At 49.3% G+C, this 16,113-nt stretch overlaps 2 protein-coding genes across 3 annotated transcripts in view; both read right to left on the bottom strand.

The window, feature by feature from the left end:
• Positions 1-5,028, bottom strand: part of LOC311324806 (serum response factor-like) — a 29,726-nt gene extending 24,698 nt beyond the window's left edge. For both annotated transcript variants that reach the window (XM_084457399.1, XM_084457400.1), the window contains exon 1: positions 4,186-5,028. In XM_084457399.1, coding sequence (XP_084313525.1) covers positions 4,186-4,824 — 639 coding nt within the window. In that variant the 5' untranslated portion in view covers positions 4,825-5,028. The remainder of the gene's footprint in view (positions 1-4,185) is intronic.
• A 3,534-nt stretch (positions 5,029-8,562) lies between these two features.
• The window catches only part of ptk7b (protein tyrosine kinase 7b), a gene marked incomplete at its 3' end in the record, with an annotated part of 72,907 nt that continues 65,356 nt past the window's right edge, over positions 8,563-16,113 (bottom strand). Inside the window, exons 11-20 of the mRNA XM_084457281.1 lie at positions 15,813-15,956; positions 15,445-15,589; positions 13,863-13,990; positions 12,561-12,761; positions 11,177-11,332; positions 10,323-10,555; positions 10,040-10,120; positions 9,700-9,851; positions 9,094-9,272; positions 8,563-8,723 (exon numbers count right to left, since the gene is read on the bottom strand). Of these exons, the coding sequence (XP_084313407.1) occupies positions 8,563-8,723; positions 9,094-9,272; positions 9,700-9,851; positions 10,040-10,120; positions 10,323-10,555; positions 11,177-11,332; positions 12,561-12,761; positions 13,863-13,990; positions 15,445-15,589; positions 15,813-15,956 (1,580 nt within the window). The remainder of the gene's footprint in view (positions 8,724-9,093; positions 9,273-9,699; positions 9,852-10,039; positions 10,121-10,322; positions 10,556-11,176; positions 11,333-12,560; positions 12,762-13,862; positions 13,991-15,444; positions 15,590-15,812; positions 15,957-16,113) is intronic.

Consider the following 16,113-nt stretch of genomic DNA (forward strand, 5'->3'; position numbering starts at 1 on the left):
TCAATTTCAGCTATTTTACCTGGCCGCCCACAAGCTTTAAGCATCCAAGACAGATTTTGGGCTGTCCCAGACGAAAGATTACCAATCGTGGCAATATCAGTGGTCGTGTCTCCCAAACGGAGGTCCTACGTCGCACTGTGGGAGAAGTTCAAAGATGACCGATGTAACGGTCTTGCGACCAAATATCGCCTGCGACAAATATCTGACAATTGTCAGAAATTTAGGACGATCATCTCAAGTCATAGTGACTTGTCTCGTAGCCGCTCGTAGTCTATGATTCCAAAGTGTCTCATCACACAGTGTACATGCTTGGTTGTACCCAAGATTATAGATGTGTCGCAGTGTGGCTTTCAATAAACTCATAAGATTAGCAAAAATCTCACAGATTGTAGGAGGCTTAAAACACAGGCCCCGCTACGCAGGGTCACTGGCAACACCGTCTTGTTTTGCCTGAGCAGAGAAACAGCATGCCTCCCTCTGCTCCTCCATGTCCCTCCCTCTCCTCCTCCATGTCCCTCCCTCTCCTCCTCCATGTCCCTCGCTGCTCCTCCTCCATGTCCCTCGCTGCTCCTCCTCCATGTCCCTTGCTGCTCCTCATCCATGTCCCTCCCTCTCCTCCTCCATGTCCCTTGCTGCTCCTCCTCCATGTCCCTCCCTCTCCTCCTCCATGTCCCTCCCTCCCTCTCCTCCTCCATGTCCCTCGCTGCTCCTCCAGTGGTCCAGACTGAGCTCTCCTCTGAAGAGCTGTGGTGGGTGACAGCGCAGAGTGACAGGGCGCAGGCCTGCGATGTCCCCCCAGACCAGACCTGAATGTATGGAGCAGCAGCGTCCAGTGGGCCCACCTGGCTCTGATCGCCACACTCTCGTTTATTTAAGTCCGGCGTGTTCTGTGTCCTCAGAGATCCTGGGGGGCGCTACTCTCCGGAATCCTGCTAGTGGGTCTCATAACACTCGACTGCGTTCCGAATCGCATACTTCCACACTATATAGTATGCCAAAAAAGGATGTAGTATGTCCCAATACATAGTATGCACTATGCAGTATGGCAAATATACCAGGATGTCCTAGTACATTCGGTTGTATTTTGCAGTATGCAAGCGAGCACACTTTTCTGGCTATTCTTGCTACCCACAATCCTGTGCACCGTGGAAATTACATCACATGTGTGAGTCGCGCCGGAAGCGTTTTGATGAATCCCAGCTGTGGATGAATGTCGCTTTAAGGACTGCGACGGATGCGGTCAAATGTTAAGGCGCAATGTGATGAGAAGGTAGCATGTCGCAATTATATGCGTAAAGTACGCACTTTCTCGGGGTGGTAGTAAATAGTAGAAGTGTGCGATTCGGAGTGCAGCCCCCGTCTCAAAACGCTCAGTGGCCCATGGACGTAACTGTCAGGACAGGCCTCCTGGTGAGAAGGTGAGACGGTGAGTGCAGCATACAGAGCTGGATGAGTCCCAGAAACGTGCTCCAGGGCAGAGGGCACCCACCCCCACAGAGGTTAGAGGCTCCAGGGCAGAGGGCACCCACCCCCACAGAGGTTAGAGGCTCCAGGGCAGAGGGCACCCACCCCCACAGAGGTTAGAGGCTCCAGGGCAGAGGGCACCCCCCCCCTACAGAGGTTAGAGGCTCCAGGGCAGAGGGCACCCACCCCCACAGAGGTTAGAGGCTCCAGGGCAGAGGGCACCCACCCCCACAGAGGTTAGAGGCTCCAGGGCAGAGAGCACCCCCCCCCCCCACAGAGGTTAGAGGCTCCAGGGCAGAGGGCACCCACCCCCACAGAGGTTAGAGGCTCCAGGGCAGAGGGCACCCCCCCCCACAGAGGTTAGAGGCTGTGGGACGAGTGGCCTCATTACAACAGCCAAGTCACCGGAGGAGGAGATGACGATGTGTCGTTGCGAAGGCGACGCCACCGGAAATCAGCCGCCGTAATAAACAGCTCACGATTCACCAAATGCGTCGTAGTGGCTGTGGCCTTCGCCTCAGAGCGAGGTCCCTGAACATGAACATGAACAACAACATGTTTCATACTTCGGTGTAGAAACCCGCTGAGCCCAGTAACGATTCAGACGAGCTGCCTACTACTTATGGCGCGTTCCAGGCAACCCGTAACTCGTGTTTTTCCAACCTCTTACACGTGAAAATGCTCTGGAATGACAGTCAAACCCGTAACTTCCCACCCGTGAACTCGTACAGATCGATGTACTCCCAGTTGTGCTCTCTGACGTCACACAGCCCTCTAAGCAAGATGGCAGCCCCCATCAAAGATAACTTTAGGGCAACGTAAAGTAAATTTGTACGTTGTAATCAAAATAATACAAACGATTATGCACTACAACTTGCTATGTGTATGTAATGATGCCCAAATATGTTGACAAGAGATAGCTAGTGCTAGCTAGCTAACATTAAGGTAAACCTGAACGTGACCATGCAAAGGGCGAAAAGTCGATGATGTCAATAAATAAAATGTAACGTACAATTTCTTAGCATAGCAAAATTAGGCATACAATGTTTAGCTTGCCAGCTATGTCAATGTGCCAAATCTCAAGCTTTTACCATATTGGCTTGTTTACATTTATCCAGAATGCCACGCATTCAGACAGTTTGCCTGGAACGCTATGAAGTCGTGAGTCGTGACTTGAATTCGTAACTTACGAGCTCACAAACCTATCTGGAACGCGGCATTACTAAGGTACTATGTGCTCTTTGTGTGTTATTGTTGTTTGACTTGTACAGCACTTTGGTCAACTTTGTTGTTTTTAAATGTGCTCTATAAATAAAATGGTATGGTGGTGGTATGGTATTACTGTACATACACCTCGGTTTCCATGACAACAGCCCGAGATCCCAGGGATGGCCCACGGGCGCTAGCTGCTGAAAAAAAACCAGCTGTTCGCCGCTACGCTGAGGACCCCGGTCAACAATCAGCCCTGGGGGGGGTGTCTGCAGTGCTGCAGTTCTGCTGTTGATGCCATAGCTGTTGATGCCATACCAGTGCTATCTTTGACAGCTACCTCTGGCCTCCAAAAAAACAGCCCCATCAACGCTCATCAGCACCGGCCATGATGATGATGATCTGTATCAGTACTACAGTATGCAGAAACGGGAGTAGCCTACATAATATTATAGCTGGTAAGGAATGATGATCGCGCTGTTCGAATAACGTCTGTCTGACATCGGTAGCCGGTCGGGGGAGCAGTGGCACGTCGTCGCATAGCTCTGGAAGACACGGAAAAGCCCCGTTTCTCCGGGGCCTCCTCCGAGCCGAGGGGACGTGGCGGGACGAGGCGTTCACGTGAGGGTAGCCGGTAGCAGCTGTGCGGAGGACGGACGTAGCTGTCCACCAACACCACAGCTCCCAGGGCTGTTTGAGTACCCTTTGACTGTCCTCTGATCCCGGCGCTCCCGGGGTTTAGACAGCTGCTGGCTCTGACACACTTCAGCAGAGGACAGGCGGCCGGGGGGGCGGGGGGCAGTGAGCAGGGAGGGGGGTGGGGGGCAGTGGTAGAACCCAGTCAAACGCACAACTGTCTCTAGCCTACAGTTTGAGTAGGCCTTTAAAACACCTTTGTGCCATTCTCTCGTGGCCCATCTATTGGTGTGTGTGTGTCTGTGTGAGAGGACTGAAGTAGGAATGTCAGAGGTTCTAGTCTATTTAAAGCTCACAGTCAGTCATGACTGTTTTGACTTCACTAGAAGCCTAGACGGGTCCACTTTCATACATACACACACACATGGAAGGACAGACAGACAGAGACACACGTAGAGGCACGCACTCACACCACACACACGCACACATCCACACACACAGTCCATGTGCAAAGTTACGGTCTCTCACACCCTCCATTTACATCTGGTCATAGGATCTTACATAATGTGACAAATCCTCACTTCAAATGAACAAGTAGATGAATGTTGGATGGAGAGAATTCCCAAAGGAAGAAGCTGGTCAAAGTGATGACATCAGTGGTAAGCCTGACGTATTTAGGCAGACACAACAGACACTCAACATTATGTGAGATTGTGATTACACTCCTGGGCATGTAACTTGGACATGTGCAAAGTGGTTAGATAGTTTCTTGGACAGCATGAATGAATGGACTAGTATGCTAGGCTACGGCATGCAGCGCGGCCAGGCAACACTCCGTGCGGGGCTGCCTCAGCCCTCACACGTCTGACAACTCACCTTCTTCATGATGCCCGTCTTTCGCTTGCTAAAAGTTGTATAACGCCTCAGTTTGTTGTCTATAAATTCCATTTTGATCTTGACGCGCCCGCGTGTCTTCTTGCCGGGCTTCGCCCCGGCTACCCCTCCGGGAATGACCCCGTACCCCCCGGGCTGTACTCCCACCTCCTGCCCGGTGACCGCCGCCTCCATCTCCGCTCTCTCCCGCTTCACACCTCTTCTGCTGTCCCCGATTGAACCCATGGGGTCGTCGTCATCCCCGGAGTCCGAGTCGGCATCCGAGCCGCTGCACATCGGCGCACACTCTTTGTCCGGATCGAACCTGCTGCCTCCGTGTACGCCAATCCCCGTATGTAAGCCCCCCATAGCCCCCTGCCCAGCGGTCTGCATGCTGGCCAGTCCCGCGCCGTTCCCAGGTCGTGCCACGCCTCTCGGACCGACACCTGGACCGTTGCCCCCCAACATCCCGATACCGTCCCGCTGACGCCCGACTGCACCGGAGCTGTCGCTGCTGACACCAGAGACCGTTTGCCCTGCTCTGACCAGGACAGGACGAACCCCGCTGCCAACCACCCCCGAGCCGTGGCCTGTGTAACCCCTGCCTGAAGCTGGTGCCGATCCAACCTGGCTCGGTAACATTCTATTTAGAGGAGCGTCTCTGTAACGCCAGCCGACCGCTGGACTGGAGCGCTTGTACCGCTTGTACCGCTGCGCTGGACCGCTGGAGTATGCAACCCGGACCACCAGTAGGTAAACAAGGCGGAACTACTGACACAAATTCTGTCTCTTTGAAACAGCCGAGCCGAGGTAAACTTTGAAAAGCACTGCCCCTGAGATCCCGTGAGCTCGGTTCGGCTGGGCTCAACCTCCTCTATCTCCAAAACTCACACCAGGTTCCCAAAAAGGTAATCGCGAAGAGCATCCTCGTTCTCACTCCGCCACGCCATGTAGTTCTCACCACACGCTGCTAAAATGTCGTCGGTGTCTGCATTTAGACGTCCAAGCGCTGCATATAACGAATGAGATTTATACGTGGCTGTCCTAAAACCATTCACAAACAGGTAGGCTATAACCGTATGTCTTTAGAAACAATGTTTCCGAAGGCGAACTAATACCACGAGTTCAGATCTACTTTCCTCCTTATAAAGAGATACGATGTCTCCTTTTATGGTGTTGTCTCTCCTTATTTGGTGAGTCACAGCGGCGCCTATGGATTGGAGGGGGCGTATCAGAGTAGAGCTGCCATTGGCCAGTATGAGAGGTTCATTAGAATAAATACCAAAATGGTTGCGCTACTCACAACGTCACTGTGTGGACTTCTGGTTAATACATCCATGCTGTGGTCAGGGAATGGATACTGGAATAACAACAGTAGCTAATCTAATATGTACCAGTACCTGTTACAGAACAAGGACTGTAAACAGTTGGTACTCTAGGCAATGCTATTGTATTCGGCTGTTCTGATAAATTATTTATTTAAGATATAAGATAATGAAATTAACTTCCAAGTTGAGAAAAACACTCACGTGTTTGGGTAAACAACATGTTTTGTAAATTAATTATTAAATATCCACTGTGTCCATTTTACAGGGATGAACACTGGTACATATGGGACCATGAAGATACAAATTCATAGGTTAATTAGTAGATCATTTAGACAAACACTACACCTTTTATTTAAAATATAGGCCTAATGATAAGCTTTCATAGTCACTCACATAATCAGTCACTCAAAACACTAATTCTGGGTCCTGTCAGTTCCTGAAGACGTGGTGGAACCAAAGCCCTGCTTGTTGGAGCAGTTTATCTGCTATGATCTGTCCAGACTACTGCCGCCTGTATTCTCTCATGACTTCCCAATATAAACACACATCTGAACACAGCTCGTACAGCTATACCTCGCCTGGCTAATATCAGTCCTCACAGGGAAACACTACCTCCTTGCATAGCGGTCTAGGATGTAGGCTACAGCTCTCATCAAAGGCCCAGACTCGAGCAAGTTGTTTGGTCTGCTCTGTAGGTATGATAACTATGTAGGCTACTGACACCGTCTCTCTACAACAAACAGCTTCTGTCTTTACCGCCATGATGAAGCACTATCGTGATGATGCTGGAAGTATCGACTTTTAACTTTCAACTCAAGACTTTGACAAAGGCCGCAGGCTGAAACGTTGTTTGATTAAATCACAAAGCTTCGAGAGCTTGAGTGTGCAGTTTCATTCCTTTATCTAGGAAGTATATAGACTTAACAGATTCTAATAGAAAAACTGTACGCTGTTTTGTATAATATAATATTCTAGCCTATATAATATTACAGAAAACTGTACCATAGTGACTAATAGAAGCTTTGAATAACTGCAAGTGAGAATATCAATATTCATTATGTATGTCAACTCATGGGTTGGTATTATGTACTAACCACTATAGCCTTCTTGGTAGGCTACTAACAGAGGCAAAGCTCCATCTAGTGGCCAAATACGTACTCTACACTCACAGAGAGCTGAGACACAAGACAGTAAATCAGTGTATCTCCAGACATCATCAGATAAATCACAATTAACGCAGTAATTGGGACAAATGACAAACATTGGTTACAAAAACGTGAACCTTTATTGAGAGCAGCATGTATATATTCTGATTACTGTGACCATTTGCTGAAGCTGATTAAAAAAAGACACCTACTTGTAGGTGCGGATGCCAGGCGCTCATAGAAAATAAACAAACCGTTTTGTACTAAAAACAATATATAAAAACAAGTTCTTAAAAACAAAAAGGCCTTTGTAATTGGTTAGATATTGTGTAAAAAAAAAAAAAAAAAAAGACAAAGAGGGAAAATAACTGATAATCCTTCATTTTCCTTCAGGCACTTTGAGAGTCATGGTGAGAATGGTGACCTGGTGTCACGCTCTGTCACCAACCTCTGGTCTTTGTAACAACATATAGATTTTGTTACCACACTGAATTCATACTGACAAGTATATGCGACTGAATACATAATTGCAACTGTGTTAAGTGATCACAGAGTACCTTTCTATAAAAAAGACAGGACCTTCATAATAAATAAGCAGGCTCCTGTACATCCTTCTAAAACATGATAGTGAGAGAGAGAGAGAGAGAGAGAGAGAGAGAGAGAGAGAGAGAGAGAGAGAGAAAGAGAGAAACAGAGGGGATTCTGAAGTTAGTGCATCACTTTCTACATTATGTACACATCACTTGGTGGGATAGTCCGCATTGCAACATTGCACAAAGTAATTGGACCAGCTAGGTAGAAAGAGAACTGTGATTGGACCTCTGAAGACACAATGTTGCAGGTAGATTGTGATGGATAACATCGGGGCAGGTAGATTGTGATGGATAACATGGGGGTCTATTATGGTATTCCTCCACCAAATATGATGGTCACCTTAGAGCACAAGAGGTCAAACAAGAACAGAACACACAAAAACGTTTAAAAAATGTTTATATAAAAAAAAAACTCACTCATTCAATATAGCCTATTCCTTGGCTATGATTTTGATGTTTTTATTTCCTGTAGAGATTCCATTAAACCCATACAAATTAATCCACTGAGTTACCCCCCCCCGGTTACGTACACATACGGTACATGTAACAGACTATGAACCTTCATGCCAAACCTTAGTCGTTTGTGCTCGCACAGTAGTACCCTGACACTTGCTTCTTAAAACAGACATCAAAGGAACAGCTATAGTTCAAACACCAGCATCGGTGGCATGTGCACGCACGCACACGTTGGAGGCTGGAAATTCAAGTTGGACACAAACTAGATGGGATGAAACAGCGTTCCTCTGCTGAGTGTAGTGCCCCCTGCTGGACATAATAGCCTAGGTTTTTCTCCTGGGTCGTTTGGGGTCGAGGGGGGTTGGGGAGAGGTCAGGGGGCAGACGGAGGGAGAGGCACAGTGGTTTCCTGTGTTCCTCTGCTGCCAGCGTCCAAGAGACCAAGAGGGCCAGCAACCACGCCTTCCACTCTGCGTTTAAGGCAAATGTAAACTCCTGGCACTTTCATCCAACCTGCCAAGTGCTCCACACACACACACACACACACACACACACACACACACACACACACACAGACACGCACACGCACACGCACACGCACACACACACACACACACACACACACACACACACACACACACGAGTAGTGCCTTTCCATTGGTCTAGCAAAAGTCTTTTCTTCTGATCCACACACCCCTTTTAGAAATTTTGAGTTCTCTCCTCGTTCCTCCTCCCTGAAATGTGTGGGACTTAAAATCCAGCATTTCTGTATTTGTTTGGGGCGGGGCAGGGGTGTGTGTGTGTGTATAGGGGGGGGGGGGGGGTCACAGTCCAGGGTGGTGGGCACCGGGGGTCCCTCTCAGACCTTGCTGTCGGAGGGCAGCTCTCCCAGGGCCGTGACGACCTCGCTGAAGGAGGGGCGTTCTTTCAGGCTGGGGGCCCAGCAGCGCACCATGAGTCTGTAGACCTTGGAGGGGCAGCCGTCTGGAGCCGGCAGCTTCATCTTCCCCGCCTGCAGACCTGGAGGGAGGAGGGGGAGAGCTTAGGCCTGGATTACACTTATGCATATTCGCCGGGGAAAAAAGCATACATTTCCCTTCGTTTGCGCCTAGCGATCACACTACCCCGGCGAAAACAACCCTTGAATCCGGAGGCCTTGGGGTACTGCCGAGCTGCGCATTCGGGCTAGAAATCCAGAGCTGCGCTGCATTCAATCTACCCAAAGCGCCCGTGTAATCGCGGATCGTTCTCGCGGTTTAGAATACGTAGCCGAGCAAATACGCATTGGGGTAATGCAGGCCTTATGATGGGATGGACAACTGCTTCCCAGTGCCGGAGGCCTTCCAGAGAGTTCTGGTCATTTCAGAAGGGCTAGAGGGAGGGTACTGACCTTCCAGCACCTCGTCGTCGCTGAGTTTGGCGTAGGGCAGCTCCCCGTGGCTGAACACCTCCCACATCAGCACCCCGAAGGCCCAGACGTCCGACTTGGTGGAGAAGTCGTCCTCGAAGACGGACTCCGTCGGGAGCCAGCGCAGGGGGATCCACGCCTGCCGGTAGTGGTAGTACTCACTACACACACACACGCGCGCGCACGCACGCACGCACGCACGCACACGCAAACACACACACACACACACACACACACACACACACACACACACACACACACACACACACACACACACACACACACACACACACACTTTAATCGTTACAGCGCCACGGTTACATCAATGTCAGGTCAGGTTTGCTAGCAGCTAGGGCTGACCTGTTATAGGCTAAGGCTGACCTGTTTGACCTGTTCTAAGCTAGGACTGACCTGTTATAGGCTAAGGCTGACCTGTTTGACCTGTTCTAAGCTAGGACTGACCTGTTATAGGCTAAGGCTGACCTGTTCTAAGCTAGGACTGACCTGTTATAGGCTAAGGCTGACCTGTTCCAAGCTAGGACTGACCTGTTATAGGCTAAGGCTGACCTGTTCTAAGCTAGGACTGACCTGTTATAGACGTCCTTGCTGAGGCTGAGGGCGGACACTTTGACGTGGCGCTGGCCGCTGATCAGGCAGTTCCTGGTGGCCAGGTCTTTGTGGACGAAGCGGTGATTGGACAGGTGTTCCATCCCCAGAGCCACCTGGGTACAGATGGAGACCTGGACAGAGAGAGAGAGAGAGAGAGAGAGAGAGAGACAGAGAGAGAGAGACAGAGGGAGAGACAGAGAGAGGGAGAGAGAGAAAGAGAGAGGTAGGGAGAGAGAGAATAGATCAGTACAGGGCCAGGATGGAGGACAGGAACCTCTCATCCTGTCTTCTGCCGATCAAGTGAATCTCATCTCCTTACTTTGGTCTTGGTGCTGATGGGCTGAGACTTGGTGTCCTCGTCTTTGCTTCTGGAGATCCTTAGGAACTGTTTGAGATCTCCCTGAGTCCCAGGATGACAAGACAGGATAACAAGAAACAACAATTAGAGTAAAAAAAAAAAGAGCATGTGTGTGTGTACACGAAAGCGTGTGTGTGTGTGTGCCCGCACGAGAGCATGTGTGTGCGTGTACGAAAGCGTGTGTGTGTGTGCCCGCGTGAGAGCATGTGTGTGCGTGTGTGTGTGTGCGAGAGCGTGTGTTCACCAGGTCGTAGTACTCCAGGATCATGTAGTGAGGCTCCGCCTCCTTGCACAGGCCCAGCAGGCGGGCCACGTTGGGGTGGCTGAGCTTGGCAAACATGTCAGCCTCGCGGCGGAAGTCCAGCTGCACCTGCTCGTCACGGCTCTGCAGGCTCTTCACCAGCACCACCGTCTCCTCCTGGCCCTCCTCCAGACCCTTGGCTTTGGCCAGCAGCACCTCACCAAACTCCCCCTTCCCTGCAGACACACACACACACACACACACACACGCACACACACACACACACACAGACAGACAGACAGACAGACAGACAGACAGACAGACAGACAGACACAGACACACACACACACACACACACACACACACACACACACACACACACACGGGACAAAGGTTGTGGGGTTGCAATCATAGACCAGAGGCACAATAACATCAAATTGTAGTTAACAGGAAGTACATGCATGCAGACAACCCCCCTCTTTAGGTGAAAATGAGGCGGGACTTCCTGCCCATTTGTTCACCTAGACAGGGGCAGTAACCACACGCATGGCATGAACGTTCCCGGATGAGTGCTCTGGTCTATAAGAGTGTCTCGGCAAAGGTTTATTTTATAATGTGAACATGTACACCAGCGCGTCAAGTAACTGAGCACTCACGGATAGAATGCTCACTGTGAGCACTGGGTGCATTTTTAAACCACTTAACATTCTGACTATCTCACTCCAGAATGACTGACAAGCGAGGACAGGCTAAAGCAAGGGACGGAACATTTCAGTCTGAGTGTGATCCGGCTCCTGCTTTTACAATCCCGTTTTATGGCCTGAGCTTTTGAGAGAACGGGCCTTAGTTCCTCTTACCCAGAGTCGTGATGGTGGTCAAATCCGCCCGGGGGAAGTGAAGCTTGTCGCTGTTGCTGTGGCGTTTCTCTGCTGTCGCCGTGGCTCCCACGCTGGTGAGGGCCACCTCCTCCTGGATCTCGGCGGTGGTGTGGCCGTTCTGCTGAACTGCCCCCCCTGGTGGACAAACAGCCGCATTACAGACTAATGCGGAATGTCAGCCAGCACCAGCTTTTAATCCACAGTTAACCCTTTGAATATGACCGTCTCACCGGCAAAATGTACAAAATATCTAAAAAATCAAAACAATTCTAACATTCCAACACTTCCTGAAAGCTGAGAAACCGCACTTTCTAGTAATATAGGAAAAATCCAATTAATATTCGGAATGTTGGCACTGTACTCGCTGTACTAAAAGGGTTAAACAGTGGTGGGGACAATACTATGTGTTGATTGCTCAACACATATAAAAAGAACAAGACAACAGCTTTATTTAAACCCAAAAATATTTATATATCTATTAATGCTATAATATAATAATATAATATATTTGGAGATAACTGCGTTCCTTGAGCGCTTACAGGTCCCGCAGTGGAGCAACTTAAGCCAAAGCCAAGATACCCAGGTACACAGAGAGCAGGATGGAGACCGTCAAAGCCAAGATACCCAGGTACACAGAGAGCAGGATGGAGAGACCGTCAAAGCCAAGATACCCAGGTACAGAGAGAGGAGGATGGAGAGACCGTCAAAGCCAAGATACCCAGGTACACAGAGAGCAGGATGGAGAGACCGTCAAAGCCAAGATACCCAGGTACACAGAGAGCAGGATGGAGAGACCGTCAAAGCCAAGATACCCAGGTACACAGAGAGCAGGATGGAGAGACCGTCAAAGCCAAGATACCCAGGTACACAGAGAGGAGGATGGAGAGACCGTTAGGAGACCGTTATGTGTGTATTAGCCTATCAGAAGACTTAACTCGCCTAGGAGCAGGTAAAAGATTCTCCCTATTAACCTGTCTTTTTTTCCATGCAATGCCGTGAACCGACACAAGGTGGCAGTATGCGCACGGTAGTTTCAATAATGTTCCTCTGATGATCTTTGATTCAGCCACATGGCTGAGGCAGGTCTTAGTAGCCCAGGAGCAGCTCATTATGTTGCAGTTAACATGAAACACACCCTTACACACACACACACACACACACAAACACACACACAAACACACACAGGCACACAAATACAATGGGAATCGAATGGATTTTCTACACGTACAGTATGGGGTGTACATTAGTCAGCTCAGTTTGCCTCTCAGTTAGCTCACTGAGGTAATAAGTGGTACAAATCATCCCCCACACACAAACACGCACACACACACACACACCTACACATGCACACTTTCTGTCTCACCATTGAGACACTCCATCTCGGGCTCCTCCCCCTCCTGGTTCTTCTGCAGCCTCTTGGCGTTGCGCCTCTTCTTGCAGTAGAACATGAGGGCCAGCACCACGATGATGTAGGCCACGGCCGCGCCCACGGACAGCCCGATGGTCTGGATCATCTTGTAGGGAGCCTTCTCCTCATGGTCCAGGTGGGGCTGCACAGGCTTTTCTGGATGGGGACAGGGCAACAAAGCTCCTTGAGACAGACGGACACGGGCGTTACAGCAGAGCTCAGCTCGGCGTCTTCTACCAACAAGGTACGCCCACAGCTTGGTCACACCAAAGGTAGGATAGGAGGTTTTGGAGAAACTGCCAGAAAGAGTAAGCTAGAATAAAATCAAAACGCTTCATCACACTGCTTCTCTTCAGAAATCAGACCAGCTTCGTTCCCTCTAGTCAACTACCAGGAAGAGTAATTTAGAAAATCCCACCAATCTAAAATATAGGTAGGTTGACAAGCAGGTAGGCCATCCAGTCATTTGAAGGTGGTACCTTGAAATGATTGGACGAAAAATCGCCTACCCTACCTTTAAATCAGTCCAAAAAACACCCCAAATTGTAACACTCATTTACTCTCTCCTTTGAAAAGATAGATTGATAGACAGATAGATACTTTATAGATCCTCTCCTTTGACTGTACACTGAGAGTTTGCAGTTCGAATAAGGACAGACTATTTTCATCCCTGAGCGAAAACACATGGAGTCAGTGAGTGCGAGGCTTTATTGGACTGGACTCAGCGCTGTCCCGTCTCTGTCAGGATCCTGGTGCGCTGCGTCCAGACAGATTGGGCCGGGGACCATGACGGTGTGACTGACCGTTTAATTACAGACCTCATCCCAGACTCGTGATTGCAACTTTCTCTCTCACACACACTCACACGCACACACAGAGCTCATGACAGGATGTGGTTGTGTGTGTGTGTGCGTGCGAGAAGGAGTGAGACAGAGGAAGAATGTGTGTGTGTGTGTGTGTGTGCTTATGTGTGTGTGCGTGTGTGTGTGTGTGTGTGTGTGTGCGAGAGGGAGTGAGACAGAGGAAGAATGTGTGTGTGTGTGAATGTGTGTGTGTGCTTACAGGTATGTGTGTGTGTGTGCTGATGTGTGTGTGTGTGCGAGAGGGAGTGAGACAGAGGAAGAATGTGTGTGTGTGCGTGTGTGCTTATGTGTGAGTGTGTGAGTGTGTGTGTGCTTGTGTGTGTGTGTGTGTGTGTGTGTATGTGCGTGTGTGTGTGTGCGTGTGTGTGTGTGTGTGTGTGTGTGTGCGACTCACCCACTACATAGAGCTGAGCCACGCTGTCTTTGATGCTGCAGCTGTTCCCGGCCACGCAGGTGTACTTGCCCGTGTCGTCCGTGGTCACGTCGGTGATCACCAGGGAGCCGTTCGGCATCTTCTGGAACCTGAGGGGAACCGCCGCACGCGGCAGAGAGAGACCGTCAAAGATGAAGGACACAGTCTACGGCGCCGTCTGCAGTAAACGTGTGGACAGATGATTGACTGAGGGATCATATTCTCTACACACAGTAGAAGAATTCCAGATAAGGGTGAGTCTTGTAGACATTTAGAGATAATGTATACAGTATGCTACACCTGTAGGTGAAATCAAGCTGGTCAGTCATTCTTTTGAATAGTTGCTTTCTATCTGTGGTTCAATGTCTGTTTTCTATCTGTGGTTCAATGTCTGTTTTCTATCTGTGGCTCAATGCTCCATTCACAGCATGACCTGAGAAATATGTGGCCTTGATGAGCTGTACCCAGCAGTACTGTATCTGTATTGTGCTACTGTATCTTTAACTCCCCACCCTGCGGCACACGTGTCAATGTCAAGGTCAGTGTTATTTTATTTCTATAGCACCATTCACACAAATCAATGTAGCACATAGTGCTTTACATAAAAGAGATGATAAAAACATAAATCATGTAAACACAAAGAACAGATTTTAAGAAACAATAAAAGTAAAAGAATTAAAAATTAAAAGATAATGCGGAACAGAATACAAATTAAGAACACTTTAAGATATTAAAACAAGTAAAGCTATGTGGTAAAAGCAATGTTAAAAAGGTATGTTTTAAGATCTCGCTTAAAAGTTACCATGGTCTCAGACATTCTCAGGTCCTCTGTTCCAAAGGCAGGGGGCATAAGAACTAAAAGCTGCCTCCCCATGCCTCTTAGTCCTGGCTCTAGGAACCATTAAAGGCTCAGGACCTGATGTATTTAGGTACCAAGGCAGAGCTGGTTGATGCTGCCAGGGAAAGGGATGTCTGGGGCCCCCTGCTGGAACTGCTGCCTCCGCGACCCGACCCCGGATAAGCGGATGAAGATGAAGATGGAATTATGTATGGATTTATAGACTAATAAAATAATCTTAAAATCCATTCTAAAACTACCAGGTAACCAGTGCAGTGATTGTAAAGCTGGTGTGATGCGAGCCCTCCTTCTGGGCTACACATGTGATCTGAGAGGTTGCACCTGTGATGACGTCCATCTGTTGGGCTGTATAACTGAAGTGAATATTGGCCAGAGAGATTGTCTCTGTGCATCGTCTCCCTCTGACCTCTGACACACCAGATGGTTTGCTTCGCACCACCCGCATGTATAAAAGAAAAATGGGAAATGATTTGCGAGAGAGGCAGAATGTGAGCTCACGAAATCAGGATGTGTGGTGTGTGTGTTTGTATGTGTGTGTGCGTGTGTATGTGTGTGTGCATCTGCGTCTGTGCTTGCGTATATGTGTGTGTACATGTGTGTGTGTGTGCGTATGTGTATACTGTATGCATGTGTGTGTGTGTGTGTGTGTGTACATGTGTATGTGTGTGTATATACAGTATGTATGTGTGTGTGTGTGTGTCTCACCTGCTCCTGCTGCTGTCCAGCACCTTGTCCTTGACCATCCACTGTATGTGAGGGTCAGGGTCCCCTGAGGCCTGGCAGTGCAGGACGGCCGTGTGGCCCTGGTACACTGTGGTGTTCTCTGGCTCCAGCTTGAAACGGATGTACACTACACACACACGCCGCACACACACACACACACACACACACAGTGGAGTTAGCACACTCCTATCTCACCACAGCGCAGCTAAACACTTTTCCTCTACAGACTGTGGTGAAAGTGGTTTCATCTGCAAGCGATCTACTCCACATCCATCATCCTATCAGTCTATCAGGGGGCCTGTCACATTAGCGCCACATCCATCACAGGGTATTACAGGCCCCGTCCGTACCTGCCACCGTGAGGGAGACCAGCGCTCTGATCTCCCCCTGGAGGCTGTTGGAGGCGATGCAGGTGTAGTTGCCCCCGTCGCTGCGGGTCACCTTGCTGAAGTGGAGCTGGCCGTTCTTCTGGTCCAGACGCCCCTCTGCTCCGTCTGCACAGCCAATCAGGAGGGAGACTCACAAGGTCAGTGCCTTATTTTAGACTAGGCACATACCAGAATATGATAGATTAGTTACTCACATTCTATTCATGCCCTTCTCAATGCATGTTCTTATTTAATTCCCTGAGCCATATAGAAAAACGTAGGC

The sequence above is a fragment of the Borostomias antarcticus genome, assembly GCF_949987555.1.
Source record: "Borostomias antarcticus genome assembly, chromosome: 2".
Lineage (NCBI taxonomy): Eukaryota > Metazoa > Chordata > Actinopteri > Stomiiformes > Stomiidae > Borostomias > Borostomias antarcticus.